General features: G+C 33.1%; 2 protein-coding genes across 4 annotated transcripts; both read left to right on the top strand.

Moving 5' to 3' along the window:
* Positions 1-6,168, top strand: LOC127719963 (uncharacterized). The gene is made up of 4 exons (XM_052226346.1): positions 1-167; positions 4,051-4,258; positions 4,773-4,860; positions 5,369-6,168. Exons 1-4 carry the CDS (start codon positions 142-144, stop codon positions 6,016-6,018), a joined length of 972 nt encoding a protein of 323 aa, XP_052082306.1. The 5' UTR covers positions 1-141; the 3' UTR covers positions 6,019-6,168.
* A 3,207-nt stretch (positions 6,169-9,375) lies between these two features.
* Positions 9,376-13,926, top strand: LOC127719962 (uncharacterized). 3 transcript variants are annotated; one of them, XM_052226345.1, is made up of 4 exons: positions 9,376-9,613; positions 11,948-12,155; positions 12,518-12,605; positions 13,112-13,926. In XM_052226345.1, exons 2-4 carry the CDS (start codon positions 12,081-12,083, stop codon positions 13,777-13,779), a joined length of 831 nt encoding a protein of 276 aa, XP_052082305.1. In that variant the 5' UTR covers positions 9,376-9,613; positions 11,948-12,080; the 3' UTR covers positions 13,780-13,926. The 3 variants fall into 3 exon arrangements, with proteins under 3 accessions (XP_052082305.1, XP_052082304.1, XP_052082303.1); XM_052226344.1 differs by lacking the exon at positions 9,376-9,613 and adding an exon at positions 9,681-9,839; XM_052226343.1 differs by lacking the exon at positions 9,376-9,613 and adding an exon at positions 10,152-10,522.
* The last annotated feature ends 4,590 nt before the right edge of the window (positions 13,927-18,516 follow it).

The raw sequence follows: 18,516 nt of genomic DNA, 5'->3' as shown, positions 1-18,516 counted from the left end.
TTGATTTTAAAATGGATATTGGACTGTAGTGTACTTGTACTAAATATAGATATTATTACTACATACTTTGAATTACCAATTGTTGTGAAATTTACCTTCTGTAAATATAAACAAATAACATGTACAGTAGGGATTGATTATATGAGATATTATTTCAAAATGAACAGGTAAAGTTGTGTGAACTTTTACAAAAGTAAACCGATTGAAACAATACAAAAAGTCATTTAGATTTATAGTACTAGCATAACAGTTTTTCGTGTAATAATTAAATTCATTGACGTAGCTTACGTTGAGGCAACCAAGACAGTTGCCTCGGTCCGGTAAAAAAAAAAAAAAAAAACTTTTCCTTTATAATCTTTAATCTTTTAAACGATTTCCACCTAATGCAGCAGACTAGTTACTTAACGCTAATATACCGACTTGTTTCGTCTTGTTGCCGCTATTGATTCATACCCTTTGCGAATTCAAGACTTATGGAAACATTTCCCTCCCCTAGTTGGAAATCCCCTTTGCGGTAGTTTTCTGTAATCTAAATTTGTCGGAGTAAAAAAAATCGACAACAGATTTATTTATTCCTACCCCATTGCAAGTAAAATCAGTAGAATAGATGATGATCCAACTCACGAGTCTTCCCCGATCGAATCATTTGACCATTGATCAGGTAAGTTATTTAATTTTGTGTGAGAATGATTTCTAGAATATGAGGGTCTGGATGAGGTTTTATAGAAAACAGAAAAATGCCATGAAATTAATTTAAAGTTAAAGAATAGAGATTTAAAATAGTGCTAAAATATAAAAGAAAGGAAAATCAAATTATGGGCGAAAATAATTTAAACCCTCATTTATAACCGTAACGTCTAAAATTAAAACATCGTTGTGTGTCGACATTTTCCCCTACATGTAGAACTTCAAATACACAGAGTTTCATTGACTATGGTACCAATCAAAATAAAATATACATCAATCAACATGCACAGAAAATAATTTATATGTTGCGGTTCTCAAGTTTTATTCTCGCTATTTGAAATTTATAGTTTTCACTAGCAGGGAATTTAAAATATTTAAAGGAGTCACTAATTCCAGAGAAATATTTATTATATGTCTGTTAGTTCATACATTATGTCAGTTTATATATAAAAATTTCAACCAAATACTGTTTTCATTCAGCTTGAAGACTTCAGAATAACGTAAATGTTAGTACTTCACCGGTAGTCCGAGATTACTCTGACGTCCAACGGCTGTTTTGCCAGACAAGCTGGGGCCGTGGGACGTCAGAGCTCGTCCCATATCAAAAAGTGGATATTTGCCCGTCCAAAATAGATGCGCTGCTTCGTCGCTTCTGGTGCCAACGGACGGCCTTGGAATTATATAAATCGGGTATCAATTTGTTCATTTTTCATTTATCTCTTCATTTATGTAAGTTTCACCTACCTGCCACCCTTTGTTTTCTCATATTTAGACAGTTTTCACAGTGACCCACCGATTCTGGCATTTTGACTTTCATTTTGAAAGATTGTCATGTGATCACGAGAAAAAAGTAAGGCACAATGGACTATGGGAAATGATGTATGCATATGACCCTAGGTCAATATGAATATATAATCTAACACCTCGCTCATTTACGATGCAAACAATGTAAATATCAGAGAGCTTCCGAATGTTATCGTGGTTGGCACTAAATGCTTAATACCGATCTCCTGTAAAGGAGGTGAAAAATCGTGGTTGGCTACTAAATGTTAAATATCGATCTCCTAAAAAGGAGGTGAAAAAAGTATAAATATTTGCATATTTGAGTCTCGAGGTCGCAAAATCTCTCGTAACTTGACGGCCATTTGAAAATAAAAGTAAAAATGTCTGAATCGATGGGTCACTGTGAAAACTGTCTAAATATGAGAAAATAAAGGATGGCAGGTAGGTGAAACTTACATAAATGAAGAGATAAATGAAAAATGAACAAATTGATACCCGATTTATATAATTCCAAGGCCGTCCGTTGGCACCAGAAGCGACGAAGCAGCGCATCTATTTTGGACGGGCAAATATCCACTTTTTGATATGGGACGAGCTCTGACGTCCCACGGCCCCAGCTTGTCTGGCAAAACAGCCGTTGGACGTCAGAGTAATCTCGGACTACTTCACCGGTTGTCATTTTCATCGTGAATGGAAAAAAGTTCAAAACCATTTAAGAATTAAAGACCTTCCAGGACGAAACACAACCAATACAAGTGCCGTGGTGCACTTTACTTGTAGCATGTGTTTATCTCCTAATTTATCAAGAAATTCTGCTGTTCAATCCGTCCGTCGTTTTGTGATGATTATCTATAATTCGTTGATTCGTGACCCACGACCAAGCGAGTAAATGATCAACACAAAAAGTATTTCAAATAAACCTTAATCGTTGCGTTTGTTTTTCTGTATTGAAAATTCTGTATAGGTTTCTTCTGGTCATCGAACAAGGTCATGTTTTCCTTCTGATATAACGTTAAATCTAATGTCACAGTGAGGTACAGCCACCTATATTAGAGTACGACGGCTTGGAAATATTTCGGCAGATTAGGCTTTTGAGCTAGATTTCAGTTACTGTTAGCAAGTCAGGAAAATAACTTGTCAGTGGTTGTCTTATGTGATATCTTCACGTGTTTTGTTATTTTTATAACTTTGAGTTGACCGTAGATTAGATAGTATCGGTTTAAATCATGCACAACTTTCTATAGACTCAGGACGATTTTGAACTTGACATATCCGTCTCCTGTATTCGTAAAGAATTTTAAATCTGGGAAGTTCACTGAAAGGATTCGATTTGAAAAAGTGGTAAATGTTTTCGAGAAGATTTATGTATTCATCTGAACATTGAAAATGATGCCGGTACCAGTAATCAACTAATAAATCGGTAGTATAACTTAGTGTAAGGCATATAAACATTATTATGATGAAATAAAAGTAAACAACAACTATTATTTTTAATAGATTCTTCTTGTTCAAATTGTAAAAACCTCGATAGCTTCTGGGGGGCACAGCCCCCAGACCCCCTGCCTCAGTAATAACAGAAGGCAAGCTACGCCACTAAATTATGAAAACTACGCTTGGTTGATAAGGTTCATGTGGACCCTTTGACTAAAATGTCTGCATTTTCACCTCAAAATTTACTCTGAATACAGACAAACCTGGGTATCTGGAAAAATTAAAGGCATAGCATGCATAAGATAAATAGAATTTAAATACATTTTATGTTTTAAAAAATTAAAAACTTTACTGGATTTTGCAGTGCACTTTTTTCATTCCCCCAGAAGGTGCCAAAATAGACAAAGTTGGGAAAGAGGTTTGAGAACTTCCCCACAGGTAATAATTAGAGTGAACTCTATTGATTGACATGGACAATAGAGGGACAATAATTGGTGATTTAAACTGTGTACCTGAGTGGACCATATCAAGTGAAACTCAACTGATGGTTAGTTTTATCATCTTCTGAAGGGACGAAAAAAAGTGCACAGGAAATCCAGTTAAGGTTAAATTTTCAACATAAAATGCATTTGAATTTTATTTATCTAGGGCATGCTATGCCTCAAAACTTTTCCAGATGCACAGGTTAGTCTGTACTCGGAGTAAATTTTGAGGTGAAAACGCAGCCATTTTAGCCAAAGGGTCCACATATAAGTAAAGTATTACAGTGCTACGCCAAGTGCTTCATAAGTTTATCTGATCTAGAACTCATTTGATGTATTTTGGATTACAATAAAAAAAAAAAAAAGTTGAAAATTTGAAAAGCTCTGTACTTGAATCACTTTTTGAAGCGAATTGTGTTTCGGATATATTTAACATAACAGTATCCTTATCTAATGTAATTCGAGTGTTGTTGTATTTTTATTTTCGTCTTTTAAAATGTGTGTACGACGAGAAGAAGACAACATATGCTTTTATATTTCTAATGATTAATAATAGAAGTTACTGAGATCATGACCTTTTTGGTTGTATTTCGTTTTGTCCCCTTGGGTTATCGCCTCATTGATCTACTTTGTTTTTTCCATTTGTTCATATTACATGATTTTTCAGAGACAAAATTCTAGAGAATTTAAAGACTAATGGCTATGTGGTAATTCCAAATGTTTTAACAGAAGAGGAATGTGATGAACATGCTGGTAGTTATAAAAGATGGTATTCCATTTTAAAGGACAATACAGCAAAAATGAAACAGCGAAGGTCCGTCATACAGTCATACAGAGTCGGTCATTTTAACACAACATGGAAAATAAGACTCCAGGTAAATGAATTTTGTAAACAATAATATAATGCATTCCCTACATTGAGTACAGTTTCTCCAATTTTCATGCTTTTTTCACATTTCTCGATCGGTGTGAGACAAATATTTTTGATCTCTTAAACTTTGTTCTCGGCAAATGATTCGTCAAAATCTAATTATGACGTCAAATTTTCTTGGTTTCTTCTGAATTTTCTAGTGTGACCTCATGGAGTACTGTATAAAAAATGCAGTTAAGATACCTATTAGCGCCTCTTGCCACTCTTATCATTCTACTTAAGACAAGAGGAACTTAAGTGATGGCTAAACTTATTTGTTAGAATTTTAACATATCGGTTTAGCTTGATATCATTGCATTACCGTTCACTTTTCACATATCTTTATTTTGTATTGCACATTTGGCTACATAAGGAAGGACTTTGTATCTTTGACTCGTGTTGCAATACTCATTTGTTTTTTAAATTCTATTCTATTATATTCTTGGTCTTAATTAATATTGAAAATTTCTTTAATTTAGGTCAAACCTGTTTTTGAAATGATATGGGGAACAAAGAAACTTCTGACAAGCGTAGATGGAATTGCAATTTCGATGCCTTCAGAAACAGGTAACTGAGAGTTGACTGAATTAATAAGTATACCTACTTAACCATATTCTTTCATTTTTATTACATGATTTTTGAAAGAAGTCCTTTCGGAAAATTCGCCTTGTTAATAAATAATATATTACAGTTACTGACGAGTTATGCAAAACAAACTTAAAAACTCACAGACATTTCTAATTAAAAATCATATGTTAGCGATTTTCATGCGCACGAAATTGTTTTTGAGGTAAACATTCGATAGGAACGTCAAAACTAAACGTTTCGTGGAAAGCAGGAAGACGTTTTAGAAGTTAAAACCAAAAGGTCATAGACATTGATTTCAGTCTGAAGTCAAATTTGAATTAGTGCTGTGTCACCTTAGTGTTAGTACAAATGTACTGTCAAGATCTTTTTGCAGTGCACTCTGCAATAATTCTATAGAGTCTATTAAATTCAAAATAAATAAATTAAAGAAAATGATACAAAAGTGATCATACCAAAAATAAAATAACTAAAAATTATAATTTAAAAGGTGAAGCTGATTTCCGCTCAAATAGTGATTGTTGGATGCATTTGGACCAAGGTGCAAAACGCAGGGGTCTCCATGCATACCAAGGAGCTGTTTACCTGGAAGAATCAACCGACAAAGACTATTGTTTCCGGGTAATGGATGGATCACATGATTTCCATTCAGAATTCTTCAGAGCTTTCCCTTATGCCTGCGAAAAATCAAAGCGTTGTGAATTTTACAAGTTCAATGAGGAAGAAAGAACATGGTATGAAAACAATGGTTGTCAGTTGATGTGCGTTCCTGTTCCAAAGGGTGGAATCGTTTTATGGGATTCTAGGACTGCGCATGATAATATAGCTCCACTCAGTGGACGACCAGATACGGACAGATGGCGCTGTGTCTGTTTTGTAAGCATGACACCTGCATTATGGGCAGGAAAAGACGATATCGAATTTAAAAACAAGGCATACGCTGATATTGCCATGACAACTCATTGGTCATCTCAAGGTCAAAAGCGTCACAAATCAGAAGAAAAATGCGATGATGTACTATCAATCAAAAAACTTCCTGCAACCTCACGAACGAAGGAGGCCAAATTACTAGTGGGCGTCGATAGTTACGATTTTAATGATGGCGAACCAAATGGTCCACCAGCCCCTTACTGGATGTAACATATCTCAGCTTAGATATATTTGTGATTGATTCGAAAAACTAGAATACTCGTTTTAATATGTTACATACATTGACCTTTTAGGTCTTTTATAATTAACTGGTGGTGACAGGTTCGATACAGTAATAAATAAAACAGGTCGCCAAAAGTTTGTATTGTTTTGTTCTTTTGTTTGTGGTGTTGTACGTAATTTCCCGGTTTTTGCTTGTTCCTTTGGTACGACTTTATAGAGAATGTTACTGTACAAAAATGAGTGAATAACCCTTTTTATTCAATTCCAGAAGATGAAATGATAGCTTTAAGAATACATCCCTGTAGTTGTGATAAGCCTTGTAATAGACTTGAAACTAAAAAAGAACAGACTGAAATTAAAAGCAGAATGCACAAAAATCAGCTTTCAAAATGTTGTCGATCAATTTTGTCCGTTGAAGTTTAGAAACCACCACGCTTTCGTAGTGCTCATGATTTCAAAAAGTACTCAATCGATTTGTATTATCACTGAGTTGATTACTAGATAATTCATAAAATTCCTGATTTAAAGTAAAACTGGGAATGTTAAATAAGTATATGTTATAAATCACGTCAGTACCGAATAATTGTCTTAATTGACTACTGAGAATGGACAGGTCATTATCAAGACAACAATAGATCAATTTAATCATTTTCCCTGTGATCACTTACTTTGCATAATGTCATATATTGAATGCTGTATATCTGAAACTGTTCAAAATGCATGAAAGCAAACCAATTATTGCTGAAAACCATATAATTTTCTATATTTTATACATGTTCTTCAACTTCGTACTTTAATTGGCCTTTTCACTTCTTTGATGTAAGCCTTACTGATGAGTCTTTTGTAGACGAAACGCGCGTCTGGCTTAAAAAAAATATTAGTCTGTATCTTGGATGAGATTTTAATTTGATTAATTGGATCTTTAATTTAGGTCAAAAATCATAAGTGAAAAAATACTTTTAATCTCTATGTATGATGCAATGTGGGGATGCGTCAAATCCTAAATTCCTTCGGGTAGGTTGATTTGCATATGATTCATAACTTTTTGTCAAGCAGTTAAACTATTTGCCATTTGTGATATACAAAATGTATCCTGTGTACTGCAATTTGTTTTTCATATTATTCGATTATTTATAATCACCCGTTTTTAAAACAAAATCTATAATGTCTGTTAAAAAAGGATAGTTCAACTATGTTATCTATACATGTATTAGAAAACATAAGTTTTAATTCATTCATGACATTTTTGTGATTAACAGCGAATTGGCGATTTTACAGTATCCTCAGCAATATTTTAAGTGTTTTTTTTTAGTGGAGGGGGCATTAAGTATACCCTTGTCCGTCCGTACGTCTCAAAGTTGGTTTTCATTCTCTAACTTAAGTTTGCCTCAACCAAATTTTATGAAACTTATACACAATGCTTATTATCATAAAACACAGATCAAGTTTGAATTTTGGTGGCGTCACTTAAACGGTTCTAGAGTTATACCCCTTTACAAATAGAAAAATTGCTGAATTTTTCGTTTTCTGTTTTCTAACTTAAGTTTGCCTCAACCAAATGTTATGAAACTGATACACAATACCAATTACCACAAAACTCAGATTAGTACAAATTTGGGTAGCGTCACTTTTACCGTTCTTCAGTTATGTCCCTTTATAACTTTATATGATATGCAAGCGGGGGCATTATCTGTGTCCCATGGACACATTCCCTATTTATATAAAACTACTTTAAAAGTTAGTGATTTTAAAAGTATCCGAATATGTCAGAGGTATTACAAAATTCCTAATTTTAAAAAAAATCACTATAACATATTCAAACTGAGGGAAAACCAACGCGTCGGCAGTGCATGCAATTCAAAAGTCATATACAATAATTTACAATTTACAATGGAACTGTCACGACGAAGAAAAACACGTTACTATGCCAATTAAAAGAAAACAGACAGACACACACACGCACGCACACACATTATAATGTAAATATGTGTAGCCCTCCCGATATGAGATAGTGGATGGGGGTTTACAGAATAGAGAATAATGGGGAAAAATATAAAGAATAGAGCAAAATGGAATAGGAAAATGAAGAATAGAGAAAAATGAGGTGATAAAATATAAAGAATAGAGAATAATGTGCATTAAGTATAAAGAATAGAGAAAAATGCCATAAAAACATTAAAGAATACAGAAATGAAGGACCCCATCCAGAGCCTCCTATCTTCAATGTGTACATCAAATGCAGTGAAAATAGATTGTTTTGAGGGAATAATAACATGTAGCGACATGAAAAAAAGTACTAGACGCTTTTTGAAGACGGTGCAGTCTTCCATGGAAGACTCCAAAATATAAATATTTATAATCGTACAAATGTAGAAAGAAATGAATCGAAAATGAAATGGTAGCAGTTAATTTTTCTTGAATATTTATAAAATTCAACTTAAACGTTGTATAAATACATGTAATGAGTATCATATTAGAGAGAGAAAAAACACATGAAAAATCAAAAATAACGATCTCTTCGATATACGTTCTTTTTCAAAATAGTCATATATACAAGTAGATCGGGTATCAATTCGTATTTTTCTTATTGAAAATTTTAAGCCTTAATTGATGCGACCCGCCATTTCACCTGTAAACCGTAGGTGTCATTAGCCGGTGTCGAGAGGTGATTGTGCTTTTTGACACGTAACACAAAAGGGCACTTGCGCTCCAAACACTATATACATTTGCGCTTTAAACTTTGATACCTGAACTAAATTGACCGGTTAACGGGACATTTGCGCTTTTGACTTATGAATTTTTTCTTGTAATCTTAAACAAATTAACCAATGTCAAGGAAAGATTTTCACACATTCTTTGAAAGTTCTCCCATACAAACCACAAAATCAGAAAAAAATATTCATCAAACGATAGAGAAAACGAATATTTTATGGATGGAACGTTCAAATTTTGCGCTATATTCTTCAAGCAGCTCTATGTATACAATTCGTGGTTTTAAAAATGGAAACTATATTCCTCTTGTGTTCTATCTATTGCATGGAAAGTCCGAATAACTGAACATAATTTATCTAAACTTGTTTCAATTTTGTAATTTAAACCTAAATTTGAAATTTTTAACCACCTGCCTTGCATGTTGACTTTGAAGAGAAAGTAACGTTTGTTATAAGGAATTTACTTCCATCCACCCTCTTAAAGTGTTTTCATCTGACACAAGGATATGAGGGCCGAATATTTAACCTTTTAGCTCTATATAATATGTATGAAAATGTGGTTTTTTTTTATATTAAATGATTTTTTAAACTTTTAACCATGTATGTAAAAAAATGTTATATAGAAAAAACGCAAATGTCCGTTTTTTAAAAGCGCAAATGTCCTATAAATTAAAGTGCAAATGTCTATCAAAAAGGTCAAATTTCAAATCAATGAGTGCAGACGTCCGGCGCCGATCGAGAGTTATTTAAACAGGTCTATTAGTAGATACAGTACCACTACCAACGTTTTTAGTCTAATAGTGAATTCGAGTTATCTACGTTTTTTTCAATAGGCGACAGCATTGATTTCAAAATGGATATTGGACTTACCTGTTAGTAGTATATTTATAGTTACTTAATATAAATATTATAACACACACTTTAATTTAAATTACCAATTGTTGTGAAACTTACATGTTGTGTATTTATGCTACATATAGATATTATTACTGCATACTTTAAATTACCAATTGTTGTGAAAGATACCTTCTGTAAATAAAAACAAATAACATGTACAGTAGGGATTGATTTTAAAACATATTGTTTCGCTATGAACAGGTAAAGTTTTTATTTACTCAAATCTTTCACAAGTTTTCACAAAAGTAAACCTATTGAAACAATATATATGATAACATAACAGTTTTTTTTGCAATCATGCTACACCAAGGACGTCATTAAGTTTATCTAAAACGCATTCAACGTATCCTAGGTTCAGTCCGTTGATCTGAATAGTATATAGGGCCATTGTCTATATTTATCATAGACACGTTTACAGCTATATCATTATATTCGCGAGGAACAATTAAAAAGGTTTGCTCATTTCACAATCACAATACGATAATTCTCATATGATTTGCCTACTACAAATACTTTAATCGGATTGGACCGTTAGAATATTTTGCTTTGGTTTACACTTCGATAAACCATGTTGCCGAAACTACTTTCGTAACCTTCATTGTGATCTATTCATGCGCGATAGTCGTGCATGGGATCCAGATGATCTAAGCAAATTGAGATTAAAAAACAAATACATAATAGTCAGAGTGTTCTTTTTTAACGCACAACAAAAAGAAATAATGTATTAAAGTTTGAAAAATGTATGAAATTAGAATTAAAATTCCGCGAAATAAAACGAATGATCCCAAGTTGGCATTGTTAACACCATGGCGAATCATGGCGTCATTCGAATGAAAACTCTCACGCTGAAGATTATTCCGTTAAATTAAAATGAAGTTTTTGAGGTAGGTGTTATTTCATTTTAGATTCTATAGCATTAATCAATCAGTTATCTATGTCCATAAAAACCAATATGATGCCGACTTTCGTGTACACAAAAAATGTTTTTAGATATGCCTTTTGTTGGAGAGCTCAAAATTAAACAATTCACTGACAGCAGGGGAAAAATTTAGGCATTAAACCAAAAGGGTCTAAACAGAGCTTTCAAAACGTCATATATTCATATATAAGCCCTTCGTACTTTTATTCAGTTTGTGAATTAATCGCCCCAGTTTACACATCAATAACAATGTGTTTATTTCTATAATATTTTTTATAAATCGGTCTTAAAAGGGAAATCAGTGAAGTCTTGTAACTTAAATGTGTTCTTTCTGTAAGAATAAAATATAAACAAATGAATCGTTCTATCTGTTTTCCTTGGATGTGGTATGTTGATTGGAAACAATTACGCTATAAAGTACCATGTACTTTGACATGATGAAAATATAATGCACTGAGTAACATACAGATACAGATACATATGTAGTTTTCAAGGCTTATCCTTTTTTTTAAAGGAATGGTCGGTTGAGGAGTTCAACTTGTGAACGTCTGAAAACTTGGTTTGTTGGTTGGTCCGTTTAGAATGGATATTGCTCAGTTTACTTTCCGTATGACTGTCCACTATTTAATATATCGACATTTAAGGATTTTTCTCTGAATTTAAATTGAAATGAAGACATTCCCTTTTGGGGGGAGGGGGGATAAGACAAATTTCCAGTTTTATTATTTTGATTTTGTATGTTTTTATGATACCTTTCGCTTTTCCATGGGTTGTCTCATACAAAGAATGGCCAGTGAAACCCATAAAAGTAATTTTAATCCCTCCGTTGCTTTTTGGGTTTTTGTATGTTAATTCAATATCGTGACTAGTTGTAATAAATTGATACACCATAACCCTTCTTTATGTTCTGTGATAAAAAAAGGTTAAGAGGGATTTTAATTTGAAATATAGATACATATGTTTTAGTCTTACCTTTATCACGACAATCATTGCAAACTATCTTTTGAACTTTACTTACTAACCAGGCGCCATTTACATATTTATTAGAAAAAAACCAACATGATATTTAAGTTGAGAATTTGAAAAGCTCTGAACTTGAATCACTTTATATTTTTTTTAAGAGAATTATGTTGCGAATATATTTCACATACGTTTCATAACATTTGGAATTACCAAATCATTATCTAATGTAAATCGGTCGCTGTTGTTTTTTTTTCATCGTTTAAGAAAGGTTTATACGGCAAGTAGAAAGACCAAAGGGGCTTTTGTATTTCTAATGATTAATACATTCAATTGTACCTTCTTGGATATATTTCGTTGTAACCCCTTGGATACTGTCTAGTTGATATACTTTGCTGTCTTCTCATTTATTCATATAACATTTTTGCAGAGACGACATCCTAGAGAATTTAAAGACTAATGGATATGTGGTAATTCCAAATGTTTTATTAAAGGAAGAATGTGATGAGCATGCTGGAAGTTATAAAAGATGGTATTCCATTTTAAAGGATTCTAGAGCAAAAATGATGCAGCGAAGATCCGTCATACAATCATACAGAGTCGGTCATTTTGACACAACATGGAAAATAAGACTCAAGGTAAATGAATTTTTGTAAACAATTATCTAACACATTCCCTGCATAGAGTATCGGTAAATACAATGTAGTTTAGATACCTATATGTGACTCTTACCACTCAGGTCGTGTCATTGTACTTAAGACCCAGTGGTCTATGGTATTGGCAAATCGTATTTGTTTTATTTTGAATAAATCAGTTAAAGCTTCATATTTTGCATGACGGTTGATTTTTCAAGTATTTTCCTTTTGTTTCTTCTAAGCATTTGGCTACCTCTAAAAGGATTTTGTATCAATTTCTTGTGGTACAATGAATTCTCTGGTCTTTATTCTATTCTATAATATTCTTCGTGTGAATTAATATTGAAAATTTCTTTAATTTATAGGTGAAGCCGGTTTTTGAAATGGTATGGGGGACGAAGAAACTTCTGACAAGCGTAGATGGAATTGCAATTTCTATGCCTTCAGAAACAGGTAATTGACAGTTGACTGACTTTATAATCATACTAACTTCATCATAACCTTTCTTTCCTGTCGAGCTGTGCAAGGAAACTACCGTTTTTTCAGAATATTCGCTTTTCAGTTACTAACGTATTATGCAAAACAAAAGAAAAACTTACAGGGATTGAAGCATTTGCTTCATAAAAAACCCATATGATACCGATTTTCGTGTATACAACAATGTTTTAGATATACATTCCATTGAAGAGCTCAAAACTAAACGAATCATTGAAAGCAGGGGTAAAACTTTAGGCATTGCAATCAACAGGGTTCCAAATACTGCTTTAGAAAGTCATATACAAATTAGTGCGTTGCAACTTAGTCCTATCAAGATCTTTTGCAGTGGATTCTGTAATAATTCTTTTTGTCCCCTTGGTTGTAACATTTAAAATAAATAATAAAAAAAGACAATGTTACAAAAATGATCATATAAAAAGTCAGTGTATTGAAAATATAATACGTAATATATCATTTAACAGGTGAAGCCGATTTCCGCTCGCATGGTGATTGTTGGATGCATTTGGACCAAGGTGCAAAACGTAGGGGTCTCCATGCATACCAAGGGGCCGTTTATCTGGAGGAATCAACCGACAAAGACTATTGTTTCCGAGTAATGGACGGATCGCATGAATTCCATTCAGAATTTTTCAGAGCTTTCCCTTATGCCGGCGAAAAATCAAAGCGTTGTGAATTTTACAAATTCAACGAGGAAGAAAGAACATGGTACGAAAACAATGGTTGTCATTTGATATCCGTTCCTGTTCCAAAAGGTGGAATCGTTTTATGGGATTCTAGGACTGCGCATGATAATTTAGCTCCACTAAGTGGAAGACCAGATACGGACAGATGGCGCTGTGTCTGTTTTGTAAGCATGACACCTGCAAAATGGGCAGGAAAAGACGATATCGAATTTAAAAACAAGGCTTACGCTGATATTGCCATGACAACTCATTGGTCATCTCAAGGTCAAAAGCGTCACAGATCACACAAATCAGAAAAATCAGAAGAAAAACGTGATGATGTACTCTCAATAAAAAGACTTCCTGCAATTTCACAAACAAAGGAGGCCAAATTATTAATGGGCGTCGATAGATACGATTTTAAAGATGGTGAGGCAAATGGTCCACCTGCCCCTAACTGGATATAACTTATATCATCTTAAGATAACAGTTGTAATTGAAAGGAAAACTAGACTTCTCGTTTTAAAACGTTGCATATATTGACCTATTGGGTCAATTCACTGATGATGACAGATAAGCGAAAAAATCAAATAAAATAGACAACCGAAATTTTGTATTACTTTTGTTATTCATTCGTTTCAATAGGTCTAGGTATTGTCTGTCATTCTCCGGATTGATTATTCCTTTGGTATGAATAATAAGGAGCTGTATAGAGAATGTTAACGTAAAAAGCTAGGTGAAACTCCAACGACTTTTAATTCAATCCCAGCAGATTGAATAATACGATACATTTGTAAGAACATATTCCTTTATTATTGATAAGCATTGTAAAAGCTTTGAATTTTAAAGTTCAAAATGTCGTTTAACCACAACAGTTTTCAAAACAATGTCAATTATTTCAAAAAGTGTCTAATAGACGGGTATAATCACTGAATTTATTAGATAATTCAAGAAATCTTGGATTTTGACTAGGGAATTTACAAAATTACTGAAATAATTCTAAAGTACTTTTAATACAGATTCATTGGTTTATTCAGGGAATTTAGAAAAAGATATAAACACATTATAAATATTGAGCGTTCTATCTATTTAGAATCATGTGCAAAACAGTGTAGCCGAGACCATTGATTGGCGCGCTAAAATATCCCATTGACTGGGTCAGATAAGGTGAACGTTCGTCTGTAACGCCCACAACTCACGACGTATTTATTATAAACATTTAAACTGTGGGGTTGCCAAAGGGTCTCAGTATATATACGAACTACAGTGCACAGTATATTATATACATATTTTATTTGCGATCATAAAATGTACGAAGTCGTCCATTACTATGTAAATTGGGTCGATTAAAAAAAAAGCTGAATATGTTTCTGTTGCCAAGGGTTTATCACAAGTGTAATAATAATAATAATAACAATATCTTTATTTAGAGAGAGTAACTCATTTGGATTACACCAATTTTCAATAAGGCTCTCTTAAGACAAAAAAAATAACATAAAAAATAAACAGTGCATATTCAATAATAATGATAAATAAAGATGTAATACAATTTAAATACAATAAACAATTATTATATATGGCATTACAGTACAAATATCATGGTAATGTTAAAAGTACATAGATTTGTAGTTATGTTTAAATTCTAATACTGTGTTTGATTTTTTAATTGAATTAGGAAGAGCATTCCATACTTTTGGTCCATTGTACGAGAAACTAGACTTATACAACTCTGTATTTGGTTTTGGAATTATAAAATTATCTGGGGACGAAAATCTCGTATTGTATTTTTGGTTTGCAGAAGCTGATAGAATAAGACTGGACATATATTCTGGACCTAAGCCATGTTTTGCCTTATACATTAGTAAAGATTTATGATAATGTATTCTTTGTGTAATCGGCACAATGTTACATTCGTGAAATAATTCGCTTGAAGGTTTGGTGTAATCATGTTCGTCTAAAATTATTCTTGCTGCTCTCTTTTGCAGTTTTAGTAAACTATCTAATAGAAAGTTATTACAGTTTCCCCATATTGAACAACAAGTATAGTAGTTAGCAGAAAAGATCATCAAACTATACATTTTAAGTATTCAATATAAATCAAAACACAAAGGTTATTCATGATTAGTTTTTCGAATTATTTTATTTAGGCGTTGAGACCCTTTGGTGACCCCACAGTATAAATGTCTATAATAAATACGTCGTGAGTTGTGGGCGTTACAGACGAACGTTCACCTAATCTGACCCAGTCAATGGGATATTTTAGCGCGCCAATCAATGGTCTCGGCTACACTGTTTTGCACATGATTCTATTATGATCCCCTTTATTATGATCTCCTTTATTCGGGTTTTCTCATGAAAATGTAAATGTTCTAAACTTTAGAGAATGGAAACGGGAAATGTGTCAAAGAGACAACAACCCGACCAAGGAGCAGAAAACAAAAATGACCAAAATTTCAAAAAATAAACAACACAAGACTAGATAAGACAGTATATTTGAAAATATTTTCTGTATATACAGACTATTTATAGAAAATGTCTGCAAACAATTGTAAACAGTACAATTGGTGATTGACCGTCATTTATTTGACTTACACTGCTTGTCGTAAAGGTACTTTGCGAAAGAAAACGGTGACCTGGAATACCGGGTTAAACGATTGGATAGTCGTCCAAATTATACATTTAAATTCATTGCTGGTCATTTTTATGTCGGTAAACAAGGGAAAACAATACAAACACTTAATCTCTATGTTACAAGAATTTTCATTTATATTCTTCAAAGCTAAACGAAACTGTTAAAGTATTAGTTTCAGGATTCGTTAACGTCCTAAGAGCCCTGCATAATCCCATATGTATACTAAAGTAGTTAACCTCCACAATCAGAACATTCTTAATTCAGTCGGGAAATTTGGGCCAAATTACTTTATTCTGTGGTTTCATAGTTGGATATGAACCCTAAAGGTTGCTAAGGCTATAGCAATATTGTCATCCCTGGACTTCTCCTGGCGGCAGCTAGACCCTTGCTTAAGTGGAGCGTCCGTTTGGCTGTATAAATACACCGCCAAATCCGGTGGGAAAGGGGACGTTAAATCCGATGCCTCGTATAGGGTGAACGGCACGCTCAGAACATTTGCAACTATACTCTCTGAGTGGTCCATCGGTGTTCTATGGTGAGGACATTGTCCCTATCCAACATTTACACGAACCGTCATTTTCCAATGACAGTTTTAATTTCCCGACCTTCATATCGTTGTAGTTGTTAATGTGTTATCGTCTTGAAAATGTACCAAAATATTTGCCACTGGACGTTAAGCAAACAATCAATCAAACGGCAAAGGTTCTTTGACGTGCAGAAGGCGTGGCATACACCCTACATGAGGCATTGGATGTAACGTCTTTTTCCGACCAGACGTGGCGGCGTATTAAAAAACCCAGAGCCAAACGGAAGCACAACTTTAGCCAGGGTTTTACTGTCGGTAGAAGTCCAGGAATGGACAAATCAACCCGTAGGAAGTTCGGACTTTAGGAAAGAGAGGCGAAAGATACCAAAGGGACATTCAAACTCATCAGTCGAAAATAAACTGACAACGCCATGGCAGTATACATGGAGAAACGCATTTCTATTAACATGCATGATAAATCGAATTTCACTAGCAGAGTGAATTATATTGGATCATGATAGAAATGCTAAGTCCATAGAATTAATAGAAAAATTAGGGATCCGAAGAGATTTCAACTTTTTCATCGAAATTATGATATACGGTACTCGTGGACAATTACAAACCTTATTTGGTGTTTATATATGGAACGCCACAGCTGTCTTATGTGGAACTCTGATATTACCTTATGTTGTTTTATTATTACTTGAAGATATTTTGTCTTTACTTAATATGGTTTTGACATTACGTAATGATGTTTTGATATAACTCAATATGGAATAGTCATTACTTAATGATATTTCAGTATTACACGATATGGTTTCGTATTGACTTGATATAGTTTTGTCATTACTCAATATGGTTTTGTCATTACTCGATGTGGTTTCACCATTATTTAATGTGGTTTCACCATTATTTAATGTGGTTTCACCATTATTTAATGTGTTTGTGTCATTAGTCAATGTGGTTTTAACATTACTTGATGTGAATGTGACTTAACGTTATGTAGTTGTTTCATTACATGATGTGGTTTTGTTATTTCGTAATGATGATTTGCCTATTCTTTATACGGTTTTAACATTACGCAATGATGTTTCAAAATTTGACGATTTTACACTACATGATGTGTTTGTTTCATTATTTGATGTGGTCCTGTCATTCTTTGATGTGGTTATCCCATTACTTGATGAGGTAAAACCACGTGACCAATTCGGAAAAAAATATGTTCTATTTTTAAACAGATTTCAATATATCGTTTGTTTAATGTGCTTTGGATGGGTATCGCTATCCATTGAGTTAAAGTTCAAATTAAAGTTCGAGTGGTTGTTCAGAGTTATTTGGTATGAAAAAGGGGAACGGCAGACAATAATAAGAAAAAAAGTATTAAAAAGTTTACAGTATTTCGGACATAATTGGGATATCCCCAAACCACTTGGTCCTGTTGTTTTTATCCTAAGTTCTCAAACGGAAGCAGTATTTTTGTAATAAATTTGTAAAATATTCCACGGAACCCTGTGTCTCGCTTGATATTGCTGCTATAAGTGTAAAAGCGTCATGTTGATCGGCTGTACATTTATCTATACATTTATCGGTAAAAACAAAATTAAAAAAAATGTTTTTCTGTAGTACTTTTTCTTGAAATTGAGGAATAACTCCTATACAAGTTTTAAAACACTTCATGGAGGTTTACAAATTTATCATGTCAAAACAGTTTAATTCGGTTTTATTAAACTAAACTAAAACTGTATGGTTTTCAACAATGAGCAAAACCCATACCCTATAGTAAGCTATAAAAGGTCCCGAAAGGAAAAATGTAAAAAACTAGAAACCTAACGATCTATATAGATAGATAGATAGATAGATACTTTATTCTCTAAAAAATAAATACAAGTTTACAGAGAAACATACAATATAAATACAGATACAATAGTCGAGGTAAACAAATACAGTATGATATTCTAAAAGTACAAAATTATGATGGCATACATGTTTAGTAACATGTATAATGAAAGGTTAAACTCAATAGAAATAAAAAAAAATGGAGATGGA

The sequence above is a fragment of the Mytilus californianus genome, unplaced genomic scaffold (genome assembly GCF_021869535.1).
Source record: "Mytilus californianus isolate M0D057914Y unplaced genomic scaffold, xbMytCali1.0.p SCAF_11, whole genome shotgun sequence".
Lineage (NCBI taxonomy): Eukaryota > Metazoa > Mollusca > Bivalvia > Mytilida > Mytilidae > Mytilus > Mytilus californianus.
Note: the sequence above shows the minus strand (reverse complement) of the source record. Positions and strands in the feature narration are given on the sequence as shown.

Bases quoted from the DNA above. Each gene is read 5' to 3' on its own strand.
- LOC127719963 (XM_052226346.1), top strand. From the start codon at position 142: ATGAGATATTATTTCAAAATGAACAG. The intron at 168-4,050 runs GTAAAGTTGTGT...ATGATTTTTCAG, and splicing joins TATTATTTCAAAATGAACAG to AGACAAAATTCTAGAGAATT. The intron at 4,259-4,772 runs GTAAATGAATTT...TCTTTAATTTAG, and splicing joins CATGGAAAATAAGACTCCAG to GTCAAACCTGTTTTTGAAAT.
- LOC127719962 (XM_052226343.1), top strand. The intron at 12,156-12,517 runs GTAAATGAATTT...TTTAATTTATAG, and splicing joins CATGGAAAATAAGACTCAAG to GTGAAGCCGGTTTTTGAAAT. The intron at 12,606-13,111 runs GTAATTGACAGT...ATCATTTAACAG, and splicing joins TTCTATGCCTTCAGAAACAG to GTGAAGCCGATTTCCGCTCG.